This window comes from Oryctolagus cuniculus, chromosome 8, assembly GCF_051225735.1.
Source record: "Oryctolagus cuniculus isolate XC-2025 breed Fujian yellow rabbit chromosome 8, ASM5122573v1, whole genome shotgun sequence".
NCBI classification, from domain to species: Eukaryota; Metazoa; Chordata; class Mammalia; order Lagomorpha; family Leporidae; genus Oryctolagus; species Oryctolagus cuniculus.
Window position 1 is genome coordinate 18,832,020 of NC_142874.1, and position 15,640 is coordinate 18,847,659.

Genomic DNA, 15,640 nt, shown 5'->3' on the forward strand with positions numbered 1-15,640 from the left:
GGGGAGTGCACACCCTACGCAAGAGGAGAAAGTATGCTTGCAGAGTACGGTCTACAGGATAACAGCCCCATGACTGCACTTCCTAAAGCACCAAAAATGAGCACTAAGAAAAAATTTTTAAGCAAATACAGAGGGGGCTTCAGAAATGCACCAAAATGTATATTATTTTTTAAAAAATGCTTGGATTTCAAAATTTTTGCACTGATATAAAGTTATCTAATTTTATTTGAACATAAACTTTTCAATATCTATTAATTCAAACTTTATTTGAAAGGCAGAAAGATAGAAAGATGAAAAGAGATCTCCCATCTGCTGGTCCACTCCCCAAATGCCCACAATAGTCAGGGCTGGGCTGGGCTGGGCTGAGGTCTTCTATTTGAGTGGCATGGACCCCAGTGTTTGAGTCATCCTCTGCTGCTTCCCAGGGTGTGCGCTATCAGGAAGCTGGATGAGGAGCAGAGCAGCCAGAACTTGAACCAAGCACTCCAACACGGGATGCAGGCATCCCAAGCAGCAACTTTAGTACTGTGCCAAAGGCCCACTCTCCCACGGACTTTCTGAAGTTCCCTCATCATAGGGTTTAGCAGTCAATAAGCAAAATAATAATAACAATGGCAAATAGTAAAGGAGATAAAATAGAAAGTCACAGGGGAAGAAACACAAATAGACTAATACTCATATCACTGGTATTTGAATTTGCAATCAAAATCTCTTGTTGAGATGATGTTAAACAAAAAAGCAGGCACACTCACAGAATGATACTGGGTATCTCTGTGGTTAAACAGAAAAGAGCACCAGGGTTATAACAGTAAAATAATGCACACATATTAAAGATTAAAAAGGAAACAAAGAAAAATAAACATGGAATATTATGCAAATATTAAAAGGGAAAGTTTATTGTTCACTCATTGCAATAAAAAGTTTTAGAAAGCACACTGTTTAATGGGAAAAAAAAAGTATAAAGCCATATGTAAACTGTAAAACTGTGCGTGTTAGTAAGTGTGTATAGACTGTAAGTATTTGGAAGGATGTTCACCAAAGTTAATAGGACCAGGTCTTTGAAGAAGGTAAAATGTTAGTTATTTTTCACACTTTAAGTACCTTTCTGAATAGCCTGAATTAGCTGTGTGTGTGTGTGTGTGTGTGCTGGATTTTTCTATTAAAGTTGCTTAAAATTTGGGAAATAACATACTATTGTGAATTTATTGTATATTTAATGATACAGAAAGAAGTCAGCTATACTATTAGTAGATGTGGAATACATATAGAAAAAACAACAGACAATATAGGACTGCACAGGTTTATGCCAAAATAGTCATACAGTTACTTGTGGGACGTGAGAATGTGGATTTTTCTTTTCTTTTCCTTACTTGTTTTTCTATATTCCAACAAAGAAATAACTAAACAAACCACGACATTGCCATATTATGGAGGAGTATCCATCCACAAAATTATGTTGCAAAAGATGTTTAATAACACTGGAGAGAAGTGTGACTGAGGGAATTCACCAAAGCATTCCCAGTGCTCAATTCTGTGCCGGTCCCATTAGGATTTTGTTTTCTTCGTTACACCTCCCTTCATTTTCCCAGTGTTCTAAAAGGAGAATAAGGTCCTTTATCTGTTATAATTCATGGTTAGTACTTGGGAGTATTTTTTTAAACAAAATATTTTTTTCTCCAATAACATGAGATTACCAGTGTTGCCATGCTGAGTAAAGCTAACACAGGTCTCACAGGGTGGGAGTAGAGTCTCAAGCCCCCACAGCAATGAGCTCCGCTAGCCCAAGAACGCACCTGATGTTGTCTTTTCTTCTGCCTGGAAGAATTTGCTGGAGATGGCAGCGAGCCCGCTTTTGTAATCCTTACTGATCTGTTACTTCCTACCAAAGACCTTCCAAACACATGATAAAAATGATACAGTTTCTGTGTATCTCTTCTTTCTTTGGCATCTTTGGATTTAGCTGAGGGAAATAAAGTTATTAAAATATCATGACTCTACTGTTGATATATAAAAGCTGCACTCCTAGAGCATTCATGAGAAAGGCTTTGACAAATCCCCTGAGAAACTCATAATATTCTAATTAGAGGCTATTACTATTACAGAGATTGAGATGTGGCAATGTAAAGTAAAATTATTGAACCATATTTAAATATCATGAGATGATCCAAATTAGCATCTGTTCTTGGGGCTGGCATTGTGACTCAGAGTTAGTTAATCCACTGCTTGCAACACCAGCATCCCATATGAGCACCAGTACAAGTCCTGGCAGTTCCACTTCTGATCCCGCTTCCTGCTAATACACCTGGGAAGGCAGCTGAAGACAGTCCAAGTACTTGGGCCCCTGCCACCCATGTGGCAGATCCTGGTGGAGTTGCAGGCTCCTGGCTTTGGCCTGCCCCAGCCCAGCCGTTGTGGCCATTCGCAGAAAAAACCAGCAGATGGAAGACCCCCCCCCCCCCAGTAACTCTGCTTTCAAATAAATAAAACACATCTTTTTAAAAATCAAATCAGTTATTTACTTATTCATTTTATTACAACTACTAAGCATTATGGGTGCATCCCATAGAGTAAGTCGAGGGTGAGATATGACCTGCTCATCCTACAGCGTATCAAAGCCACAAAAGAAAACACCTGCTCTTGGACATGGTTGCTGTCTCTGGACACAGGATCAAAAACGAAGCACATGAGCACTGCATGAACTCGGAAACAGAGTTTCTGAAAACTATACCCAAATTTGGCCAGAAACATTTGGCTACAACCACTCAGCCAGATTCTTGCTCTAGGAGAGAATGGACTCTGGAAACAAGATGTCACCAGTTCCCAGACCACTCTAAGCCTGCGGCAGCGCTGAACTCAAAGGCGTTTATCGCTGGCAACACCCATGGCCTCAGGGTGAGTGTCAGCAACTCACCCATCCACACCTACTACATATTCCACGTCCAGAAGAAATTCAGAGGCCTGAGCAGGTGTTTTTGCCAGCTTTTTATCATTAGAACAAAATACCTGAGAAAACTAACTTCAGGGGGCCTCTGCACCCACGTGGGAGCCCTGGAAGAAGCTCCTGGCTCCCGGCTTCGGATCGGTGCAGCTCCAGCCACTGCAGTCACCTGGGGAGTGAACCAGCGGATGGAAGACCCCTCTCTCTCTCTCTCTCTGCCTCTCCTCGCTCCAACTCTGCCTTTCAAATACATAAGTAAATCTTTAAAAAGAAAACTAACTTCAGGAAGAAAAAAGGATTACTCTGCATCACGCCCACATTGGGCAGCCCCATGGTTCAGGCCATGCTGAGGGTCGAGGCAGGGAACGGAGCTCAGGTGGAGGAGGGCTGCAGGGCAGCTGAGCCAGGAAGCTACAGAGCAACGGGGGTCCAACCGGGCTCCAGCAACCAACCCCGCTGAGAACCACCGTCGGAAGGCAGCCCCACGCCCTCAGCATCATCACTGCATTAAGCGGGCACGTCCAGTTCAAACCACAGCTCCGCTCTCCCTCTAACTCCCCGACTGCTCTGAGGCCGTTCCTGGGACCGCGCTACGAGAACTGAACGGAAGATGCCAGAAGCCAGGAACGCAGTTCCAGCTGCTCAAGGCCCCAGCGGGCCACCCAGCCACGGAGCGCACGACGAAGGTGGAAGCAAAAATCCTTCCCCTTAAACAAGTACCTGAGCGCCAGGCTCCCCCGGGCAGACGTTTAAGCAGCCTCCCCTTGCTCTTCGGTTCTGGGAAAGACGAAACCCCTAGCGCCTCACCGACTTGTCTGACGTCACTGGGGCTCTCGGGCTGCTTCGGTCACCAGCCCTTCCCACTTCCGGTCACAGCCCGCCTCACTTCCGGTCACAGCCTGTTCCACTTCCGGCAGGACTCTCCGCATGGTTCGGGTGTGGCTAGAGTCGCCCCCAGTCCTCCCGACGGACACCTGGACACCTCCCTCCCTGCCTTTTGCTCCCAGCTGTACCACTCCCTAGAATTTTCAGTAAGGACCTCTCTCATGGCTGCTCTCATCCCGCCTCTCCCTCTGCCCTAGGAGTGCTACAAGACCAAGTCCAGAGCCCAGCACAGAGCCAAGGACAGGGACAGGGCACGCCTGAATTCAGACACTGAATACATCCAGAGATTGGCAGCACCAGTCAGGCCGCTAGTGTCCACGCCCTGAGGAATCGTACTTATGCGTCATTGGTCTTTTTCTCTGTATGTATCTGTGTATACACACCTCTATCCATTTTCCTCACCAGTTTGAAATCCAAGAAGACAAGTTTACAAACTATATTGGTTCATGGTGTCTTACCACCCAAAATAATTCTTTGGTGATTTAAATATTTTTTATTAATGAATACAATTATGAACCAATGTTTTATAACAAGTAATAAATACAATTATTAATTTTGGCAATTACAACACTATGTGCCTGATTAATATAAACACCAGGTCCTGTGAAACAATACAGTGGGGACTTTTATGCAAACCAGCAAAGAACAAAAGGAATTTCAACAATAACATATAAAGTAACTGTTGTAACAATCTAAGAAAATTAGAAAGCTAGGCACAATGACTTGGCTGCACACAATGACTTTTTTCCCCTCAATGGATTTATGAGAATTGTTCATCCTACAGAAACTAGCTTTTGCCCATTTCTGTATCTCCAAGCCACTGGGAGTGCATACAGTGGTAGAGAGAGAGGAGACTGTAAGTGAGACGTCACTATCCCCAGATGAGTAATTTTTCCCTTCTACACATGATGCTTGTTTAAACAAGAAAACTGCTGGAAACATTCCCTAGTATGAATTATACTCACCACTATCGCTGTTTCTTGTCCTTTCAAAATCATCACTTAGAGGTTGAGAGGAATGCCAATGTATGAGCTCATCAAACTCTCTCTTCTTAGAAAGACAGGTGATAGCTGGGTCATCACTGCGGTGGGAGGGAGGGAGTATAATTTAGAAAACACATGTGTAGGTCAGTGTTCAACTAAGACCCCACTTGAGATGCTTGTATCCCATACCCAGGCACCTCGGTTTGTGTCCCAGCTCCCATTCTGATTGCAATTTCCTGCTAACCCACAATGGAAGGCAGCTGATGATGGGTCAAGTATACTTGTGGGAGACCTGGATTGGATTCCAAACGCCTTGCTTCCACCTGGCCAACCCCTGGTGTTGCAGGCATTTGGGGGGTGAATTAGCAGAAGGAAGACCTCTCTCTCTCTCTTTCTCTCTCTCTTTCTCTCTGTGTGTGTGTGTGTGTCTCCCTCTCTAACTTTCAAATAAATAAATAAATCTTTTTTAAAAAAGCAGCGTTTTTATTTGTGTGTATGTATGTGTATTTGTGTAATATTTCAAACATAGAGAAAATATTAGAGAATAAATGATAACCATGAATCTACCATGCATTCATTCATAAGACATCCATTAAGTCCTAATTATATGCCAGAAACTCTTATGGATGCTAAGAACATATCAGCGTACAAAATAGAATAAAAATCTCTTCAATGAGTGTTTATTTATTTATTTTATTTGAAAGGCAGAGAGACAGACAGACAATGTGCCCACCACTGGTTACTCCCTACTGGCTGGGGCCGGCCTGGGCTAAAACTGGGAGCCAGAAATTTAATCCAGCCTCCCACATGGGTATCAGGAATTCAACTACCTGAACCATCACTGCTGTCTTTCAGGGTGCACGGAAACATGGCACCAGAATCGGGAACAGAGCCAGGAAGTGAATCTAGGTGCTCCTAGAAGCACAGGATCATGTTAAACACTAGGCCAGACATGAGCCCTTTACAGAGTTCATGTGTTCACAGAGACTGACAGACAATAAAGAGATACAAAGGTAAAATACACACTGTGGTAGATGGTGCGTGATACAGATTAAAAATCACACAGAGAGACAGAGGAGGAGGAGGAGAAGGTGCCACTTAAAGCAGAGTGGTGAAGAATGCCTGGCTGAGAAGCTATGGGAGCAGAGGGTACAAAGTCGTCTGGCTCAGAACATTGCCAACCAACAGAAACACAGGCAGAAAGGCTGTGAGGGGGCCAACGCAGTGGCGCAGTGCCAGCATCCCATATGGGGGCCGGTTCAAGTCCTGGCTGCTCCACTTCCGATCCAGCTCTCTGCTGTGGCCTGGGAGAGCAGTGGAGGATGGCCCGGGTGCTTGGGCCCCTGTGCCTGCATGGGAGACCCGTGGGAGGCTCCTGGCTCCTGCCTCCACATCAGCTCAGCTCTGGCTGTTGCAGTCCTTTGGAGGTGAACCATCAGATGGAGGGCCTCTCTCTCTCTCCCTCCCTCCCTCTCTCCCTCCCTCTCTTTCTCTCTGGCTCTACCTCTCTGTGACTCTGTCTTTCATATAAATAAAATAAATCTTAAAAAAAAAAAAAATAGAAAGGCTGTGAGCTGGGAGAGCAATTGTGTACAAGAAACAGCGGGAGGCCAGCCTGGAGGAGTACTCAGAGGGGGACAGATTAGGCTCAAATGAGGTTAAGGGGGCAGGGAGAGTAAGACAGAGGACAGAGCAGCAGATCCTGGAGTCCTTTCCATCTGAGGGAGTCAGGCTCCTTAGCAGGTTTGAGCAGGGAGAAACAAACTGATCTCTCCCCGCAGCGGATGTTTGGACACCACTGTGAAGGAGATCACTTGGGGTGATGGGGGGCCGATCGCACAGCTACAGGGTGAGCAAGGAAGGCCAGGCTCTGGAAGCATCTTGCAGGAACAAGAACAGATTTCGCTGCCAGATTAGATGAGAAACAGAAAGGGAAGTCAAGGACATCGCCAAGGATGATGAGAAAAACATGGAGAGAGAAGAGAGAATGATAGAGATGCACGGTGGGACCTCTAGGTGCCTGTGAGGTCAGTGGGCGCTGGCATTGCACACAGTGAGTTTACGGGGCCCAGGAGACAGCAACTGAGAGCAGATTCAAGATACGAGTCACGGGGTCAGTGCCGTGGGGCAGCGGGTAAAGCCGCCGCCTGCAGGGCCAGCATCCCATAATGGCGCCGGTTCAAGACCCAGCTGCTCCACTTCCGACCCATCTCTCTGCTGTGGCCCGGGAAAGCAGTGGAAGATGGCCCAAGTGTTTGGGCCCCTGCACCTGCATGGGAGACCTGGAAGAAGCTTCTGGCTCCTGGCGTCAGATCAGCCCAGCTCTGGCCATTTGCAGCCATCTAGGGAGTGAACCAGTGGACGGAAGACCTCTCTCTCTCTCTCTCTCTCTCTCTCTCTGCCTCTGCCTCTGCCTCTCTGTAATTCTGCCATTCAAATAAATAAATAAATCTTAAAAAAAAAATACATGAGTCACAGAATTTTCAGCCAATTCTTATCTGGTAGCTGGAGTTAAGAATTTGATACTTGCGACAGTTCATCCTCAAGTCATGAGATTGGTTGACCAAGGAGATGGCAACTCATTTTGATAACTGATAATTTTTTTCCAGGTTTGTTTCAGATTTCATTGATTTTAAAAAAAATAAGAGTTGGCGCTGTGGCTCACTTGGTTAATCCTCCGCCTGTGGCACCGGCATCCAATATGGGCGCCAGGTTCTAGTCTCAGTTGCTCCTCTTCCAGTCCAGCTCTCTGCTATGGCGCAGGAAGGCAGTGGAGGATGGCCCAAGTGTTTGGGCCCCTGCACCCGCGTGGGAGACCAGGAGGAAGCACCTGGCTCCTGGCTTCGGATCGGGCACAGCTCTGGCCATAGCGGCCATTTGGGGAGAGAAACAACGGAAGGAAGACCTTTCTCTCTGTCTCTCTCTCTCATTGTCTAACCCTATCTGTCAAATGAAGAAAGAAAAAATAAACCACTGTAGATATATTTGAAGCCCCCTATATATTTCTCAGAAATTCCATTCTTCTCTTTTTTTATGTTTATGTCTTTTTTTTTTTTTTTTTTGCCTTGAAAGAATCAGAGAGCGAGAGACAGAGACAAGAGACAGAGATAGAAAACAATCTTCTATCCACTGGTTTGCTCCTCAAATGCCCACACAGCCAGGGTTGGGCCAGGCCAAAGCAAGGAGCCAGAACTCCATCCAGGTCTCCCAAGTGGGTGGCAGGGACTCATGGACCTTAACCATCATCTGCGGTCTCCCAGGATGCACAGTAGCAGGAAGCAGGATTGGAAGTGCAGTGGCTGACCCTTGAACCAGGCACTCTGATTGCAGGCATCCCAAGTGGTGAGTTAAGCTGCTGCATCAAAGACTACCCCTCATTCTCTCTTCTAAGAAGCAGCTTCTTCCTTATATGTATATCATGCCCATGCACAATATAAATGTGCATACATTACAAGTAGTGTGCCCCTGGCCAGCGCCGCGGCTCAATAGGCTAATCCTCCACCTAGCGGCACCAGCACACCAGGTTCCAGTCTGGTCAGGGTGCCGGGTTCTTTCCCGGTTGCCCCTCTTCCAGGCCAGCTCTCTGCTGTGGCCCGGGAAGGCAGTGGAGGATGGCCCAAGTGCTTGGGCTCTGCACCCCATGGGAGACCAGGAGAAGCACCTGGCTCCTGCCTTCGGATCAGCGTGGTGCGCCGGCCGCAGCGCGCCAGCCATGGTGGCCATTGGAGGGTGAACCAATGGCAAAAGGAAGAAAAGACCTTTCTCTCTGTCTCTCTCTCTCACTATCCACTCTGCCTGTCAAAAAAAAAAAAAAAAAAAAAAAAAAAACAAGTAGCGTGCCCATAAATGATATGAGAGTCACAACACTCTCTAACTTACTTAGCTACATAAGCAGTGTGGTTTGGAAATTCACCCGTGTGGATGCGTGCATGGCTGTGTGTGTATGTATATGCAGTTATTTATTTTTACTGTGGAGTACTGCATTGTAAGAATATCCCACTACTGGGGCAGGCATTTAGCCCAGCGGTTAAAACACCCACATTGGAAATACCCAGATTCGATTCCTGGCTCCAGCTCCTGACTCTGGCTTCCTGTAAATGCAGACACTGGATGGGCAGCAGCCCAGTCCAAACCCAGTTATTGCAGGCATCTGGGGAGTGACTCAATAGAGGAGAGCTGTGTGTGTGTGTGTGTGTGTGTGTGTGAGTCTCTGTTTCTTTCTCTGTGTGTCTGTGTCCGCCTCTCAACAAATATTTTTTAGTTTATATTCTGTTCCACAATATTCTTTTCCTTGTCCTACAGATGGCTTGCATCTATATAAACAATCCTGCAGTGACACTGATGCAAACTCACCTCACTCAGAGAATCAGAGTTTCTCCAGGGAAGCTGCAGGTTGCGGACACAGCACATCTTGAACCTGTGTAGCTTTTACTGGTTCTGTTTCTGCCACCAGCGTGCCCACTGCCTCACACCTTTGGCCTTACTTAGTCATAAATTTTATCAAAAGGAAGAGTGTTGAATAGGGCCTCGCTGTAGCTTTAATTTTCATTTCTTAGATGCACAAGGACCTTTAGATATCTTTTTACAGTTTTACGGGCCATTCCCCACTAGCTTCTCTATTAATGACCTATTTCTCCCTATTCCTCTTTCTCTACTGTCTCATTCCTGTCTTTCTCATGAGTTCTAGGACATCTTTATCCTAAATCTTTTATGCTAACCCTGTGATGCTTATATACCTTCTAAATGACTTCCAAAATCTGTTTTGTTATTATTGATTTTTATAATGTCAAATGTATCCTTATTTTCCTAATGACTTGGAGTTTTATACTGTCTTTGAAGGCCATGACGTCTCTACTCTGGCACCATAAAGGTATTTTCCTGTATTGTCTTCTGAAAATGTGACTGTTGTCTTTCACATTTAGATTTCTGACCACCAAGATTTGACTTATGGCATGGTGTTATGTACAGAGAGACTTTGATTTTTTATAAATATAGATATTTTAAAACATACCATTTGCAAAGTAATTTGCTACTTTCACAAGGATTTGCTTTATTCTGTCTGCCATATACACATTTACATTTGGAATTTTTTCTGCTTCCTTTGTTATCTCTTCAGTTTGGCTAATTTTTTTTTTTTTTTTTTTGACAGGTAGAGTGGACAGTGAGAGAGAGACAGAGAGAAAGGTCTTCCTTTTGCCGTTGGTTCACCCTCCAATGGCCGCCGCGGCCGGCGCACTGCACTGATCCGATGGTAGGAGCCAGGAGCCAGGTGCTTTTCCTGGTCTCCCATGGGGTGCAGGGCCCAAGCACTTGGGCCATCCTCCACTGCACTCCCGGGCCACAGCAGAGAGCTGGACTGGAAGAGGGGCAACCGGGACAGAATCCGGCGCCCCGACCGGGACTAGAACCCGGTGTGCCGGCGCCGCTAGGCAGAGGATTAGCCTAGTGAGCCGCAGCGCCGGCCTAGTTTGGCTAATTTTTCAACCAATTATCCTCTTACTCTTGAGCCTTTAGTACACTTAACTGCTGTCTCAAGAACACCGTCCCCACTTCTACAACACGGAAACCTATGCCTCCAATGTGACACTGACAATTCTAGCAAATAAAGGTGTGGAGCAACCTTACTTCATGTTAATCCAATAATCCTGGCCAGCGCTGTGGCATAGCAGGTAAAGCTGCCATCTGCAGCACCGGCATCCCATAAGGGCACTGGTTCCATTCCCAGCTCCACTTCTGATCCAGCTCTCTGCTGTGGCCTGGGAAAGCAGTGGAGGATGGCTCAAGTGCTTGGGTCCCTGTACCCGCGTGGGAGACCTGGAAGAAACTCCTGGCTTCTGGCTTCAGATTGGTGAAATTCCACCCATTGCAGCCATCTGGGGAGGGAACCAGCAGATGGAAGACCTCTCTCTCTCTCTCTCTCTCTCTCTCTCTCTCTTCCCCTCTGCCTCTGCCTCTCTGTAACTCTGCCTTTCAAATAAATAAATTAATTTAAAAAAACTCCAACAACCTTCTCTGCTGAATCACCTTGTCACAGGCGCCACCAGCCCCTCCCCCAGGACCTCACCTACTCCCCAAATCCCTCCCTTTTTGTGCTGCGGCTAACGTAACCAAAATCACAATCACCACAGAACTGCCTGGAACCTATGACTGCTGACCATACCCACAACCAGTTACAATGACATCACTGCTGACACTTCACTCCCTCCACGTGCCTGACACCAGACTCTTCCAAGACTTCCTAAAAAGGCAAGTAAATGGGAGGTGCCCAAATATCGACTCTCCCCCTACCCCTAGAAAACCCTGCCCCACATAACACCTCCTAAGAATATTCTATCCTTCCCATCTCTCAATTTCATCTAAAAGAGGTAACTCAAACCTGGCTGGGTGCAGCTCACTCTCAGGTACACCTGCGCTTCCTGTTGAGTGTGTACTTTCACTTTATGGATAATCAATCTTATTCCTCTGCCAACCTTTACTCACATCTAAAGATCAAATTCTTTCTTGCATTACAGATAAGAACCTGAACCCAGCCACCCAACAATTCTCTTTGTCACCTCCTTGTTCTCACTGATCATTTTTGCTGACTTTAAGATCCACATAGATGATGTATCCAACATCAGGCCTTGAATTTTTATGGTCTTGCTACAGCCACACCTCAACAACCCACTGCTTTCATTATACTATTAATTATGATGACATTATTATGGAGAAAAAGGTAAAGATATGTAAGCAGTGTAGAGTCATTTAAAGCAAACACATAAATGTTTTTAAAATCATACCAATCAATCAAGTTGAAAAAAAAGTATCTCTCAATGTGAATTTTCACCACATACAATAGATGCAGTCCACCATACTCAAAGATATTTGGCATTGTAATCCATAAGCTGTACTTTGTAAATTTATATTCATTAAATAAAAGTTTAAAAAAAGATATTTGGTTACAGCCACAGAGCTATTACAAGCAAGATAAATACCTGCTTACAAAAGGTAGTTCGGACCAAATATCTCCAGCGTAATCTTCTATAACCTCGGATTTCAGAGGAATTAGTCCAAGCTTGGGAATTTCTTGATTTGATCCTGGCAATATTCAGAAATACAATTGATATTTGAACACTAAACTCTAATTAAAATTCACCATTCTGATGCAGGCATTTCTGCAATAGCAAAACTAAGCCTAAGTAATCTAAGTAATCTCTCATTACCAAATAAATAGAAACTGAATAGAATTTCTACAAAGTAGGCGTTCAAATCACATTTCTGCTCCACATATTAAGTCACAAATGTAAATACTCATAGGTGTAGATTTCAAAATCTGGCAAAATGTAAGTTTGTTTTAAAATTCCATTTTCCATGAACTATTTAAAGTGTGAGGATACTAAAAGATAAGTTCATTTTGGTGCAAAGTTGTTTGAAATCCCACATAGTTTTTCCCTAATACTCATTTTCCATTAATTTTTTTGAAAGCTCCTCATATCTGAATGGAGTTAGGTAGAATTTATTTTAAGAGTCAAAGAATCACTATGTAACCTAGAAAAGACAAATATTTATTCTAGACCACAGAAAGATCTCTGCTTATTTTTCCATAGGCCAAACCAAGAGAAATAAATTTGTTTAATAAAAATGTTTTAAATTTAAACATCGGTACCAAAAAGTGCATTAATTTATTTCCACATCTCGGGCTAGCGAAAATTCAAAAGAACTTTTGTATATTTCATTCAAATCCCAAACCTTTTTCTGCATGAATGGACTCATCTGATGTGTCAATCACAACACCTTAAGACCTATTTAAATTTAAGCTACTTCTTCATAGAGCTTTAGGGAAAAAGTTGCCTTTGGTAAAAAAAAAGTAGTAAAGCTATGACAACGTTTTCTGTACCTGACTACGGAGACAGACAGACACGGATTCAAATCCTCTCTCTTCCATGAATTTGCTGTGTGATCTACAACAACCTTCCCAAGATCTTACCTCTAAAATGAGATTGATAATACCACCAGCAAGGTTGATTGGGAAACCAACTAGAAAAATAAATAAAAACAATCGCAAGGCAAAGGAGTTGCTAGAGGAGTAGAAGCTATTCAGTATGACTATCCCAGCCAAAAGGCAAAACTTATAAAGACCAGACCTATTTTCTAAACAAGGATTGCACTGCTAATCTCTTTCCATCTGGAATGAGATCCACTTTTAAAAAACTATTGGGGCTGGCACTGTGGTGCAGCAAGTTAAAGCTGTTTGCAACATCAGCATCTCATGAGTGCTGTTCCAGCTGCTCCACTTCTGATCCAGCTCCCTGCTAATGCTCTTGGAAAAGTAACAGAAGATGTCCCAAGTGCTTGGTCCCTGTCACCTCAGTTGGAGACCTGGATGGAGTTTCTGACTCCTCGCTTCAGCCTGGACCAGCCCAGTGGTTGCAGCCATTTGGAAAGTGAAAAAGCAGATGGAAGATCTCTCTCCTCTCCCTCTCTCTCTGTGCCATTTTGTCTTTCAAATAACAAGCAAATCTTTTCTAGCAAACTGTCAGCACCTTTAGGCAATGTTTCCTTCTGTGTAAGGAACAGTCTGGAAGTTGTCCTCACGGGCATGGAGTCTCCAAAGTCACCACCCTCTGACAAGGCTAACGTTGTGTTCCACAGCTTGTGATATGCGTGCATCAGAGCGTCACCCAATTCCAAGTCCAGTCCTAGGGAGGAGAAGGTAACAGATTCCAATTCATAATCAAAGTCTGAATTTATGTGTTACAGGTGTCTGAGTTATTCAAGTTTATAGTTACTAGCTTCTAATGTTAGATGCTTAATGCAGGACAGAATATGATGTTTTCATTACGTACTCAATATTTGAAGACTGCTAGAGCAAAAATAAAATTGATACTGCTATTGTTATATTTTTCTGCCACAAAAAAAAGCAGGGAGCAGCATTGTGGCACAGTGGGTCAAGCTGCCACTTGTGATACTGGCATCCCATCCTGGACACCTGTGATACTGGCATCCCATATTGGAGCACTAGTAGGAGTTCCGGCTGCTCTGCTTCCCATCCAACCTCCTGCTAACACTCCTGAGAAAGGAGCAGATGATGGTCCAAGTGCTTGGGCCCCTGCCACCTGCATGGGAGATCCAGGTGGAGCTCCAAGCTCCTGACTTTGGCTGGGCCCAGCCCTAACCATTGTGGCTATTTGGAGAGTGATCCAGCATATGGAAGACACTCTCTCTCTCTCTCTCTCTCTCTCTCTCTTGCTCTCGCTCTCACATGCACACATGAGTGAGCATCCTTCAGAAAATGCTCCAAGCTGGTACGCCACTTCAGTTTCCATGGGAACAACATCTTATCTGAAGCAGCCAGCAGCAAAGCTACATTGTCATTTTCCAACACATACACAATATCTGGTGTAGGAGGGTTCTTCAAAAACTGCATGGAAAAATGGAACTAAAAGTTGATTCTGGTGCAAAAAAGAATTGAAATCTATGCATAAGGTGTTCTTCATACTCATTTTCCACAAAGTTTTTGGAGATTCCAGAAATTTTTATACCAAAATCAACTTATTTTATTATACTTTACTTCTTGCATTTTTAATTAACATGCAATACTTGCACAGCATTATGGTGCATGGTGCAATATTTCAACAGTGAAAGCTGATCAAATCGGGAAATCAGCATGCCCACCTCCAGCTCCTCTCCACACTGTGCAATGCGTTATTATGGGCTACGGTCTCTCCCTGTGCTGTGCAACACTAGGACCAGTTACTTCTGTCTAGTGGGGTTTTAGACCCTATAGCCAACCTCCCTCTAATTCCCTCCCTCCATCCCCTCCAAGCACTACTGGTCACTATTCTAAGTTCAGATAGTCTCTTTTTTCTTTTCCTTCCACATAAGAAAGAAGATGTGGCATTTAATTCCATTATCCATGAACACTTTGAAGCACCTCATATGGAAGACACAGAATAAATTACAACTCCGTAGTTCCTTTCCATTTATCTTCCTTTTTTTCCCCAAGTAACTAATCAATTACCCCATAATTATTCAAAAAAAAAAAAAAAAAACTCTTATAAAGACCTCTCAACTGAACCTTGTGAAAATACAGACTTTCCAGGCCGGCGCCCGCGGCTCACTAGGCTAATCCTCCACCTAGTGGCGCCGGCACACCGGGTTCTAGTCCTGGTCGGGGCGCCGGATTCTTTCCCGGTTGCCCCTCTTCCAGGCCAGCTCTCTGCCTGTGGCCAGGGAAGGCAGTGGAGGATGGACCAAGTGCTTGGGCTCTGCACCCCATGGGAGACCAGGAGAAGCACCTGGATCCTGCCTTCGGATTAGTGCGGTGTGCCGGCCACAGCGCCAGCCGTGGCAGCCATTGGAGGGTGAACCAATGGCAAAGGAAGACCTGTCTCTCTCTCTCACTATCCACTCTGCCTGTCAAAAAAAAAAAAAAAAAGAAAAAAAAAAAGAAAGAAAGAAAGAAAGAAAGAAAGAAAGAAAGAAAGAAAGAAAGAAAGAAAGAAAGAAAGAAAGAAAATACAGACTTTCCACAGAAAATATCTTCAGGGTGGTTGGCCAGCATCCCACAGAAAATATCTTCAGGGTGGTTGGCCAGCATCCCATATGGGCGCCAGTTCAAGCCCCAGCTGCTCCACTGCCAATCCAGCTCCCTGATACTGGCCTGGGAGAAGCAATATAAGATGACCCAAGTCCTTGGGCCCCTTCCACCCACACGGGAGATCCAGAAGAAGCTCCTTGCTCTGGGCTTCAGCCTGGCCCAGACCTGGCCATTGCAGGCATCTGGGGAGGGAACCAGGGAACCAGTGGATAGAAAATGTTCTCTTTCTCTCTCTCCCTCTTTCTCTCCCTCTAT

General features: G+C 44.8%; 1 protein-coding gene across 1 annotated transcript in view; it reads right to left on the reverse strand.

The window, feature by feature from the left end:
- Positions 1-15,640, reverse strand: part of LOC127486657 (putative ATP-dependent RNA helicase DDX60) — a 101,313-nt gene that overhangs the window by 55,882 nt on the left and 29,791 nt on the right. The window contains 4 exon segments of the mRNA XM_089303228.1: positions 1,794-1,960; positions 4,789-4,904; positions 11,781-11,883; positions 13,329-13,484. Of these exon segments, the coding sequence (XP_089159354.1) occupies positions 1,794-1,960; positions 4,789-4,904; positions 11,781-11,883; positions 13,329-13,484 (542 nt within the window).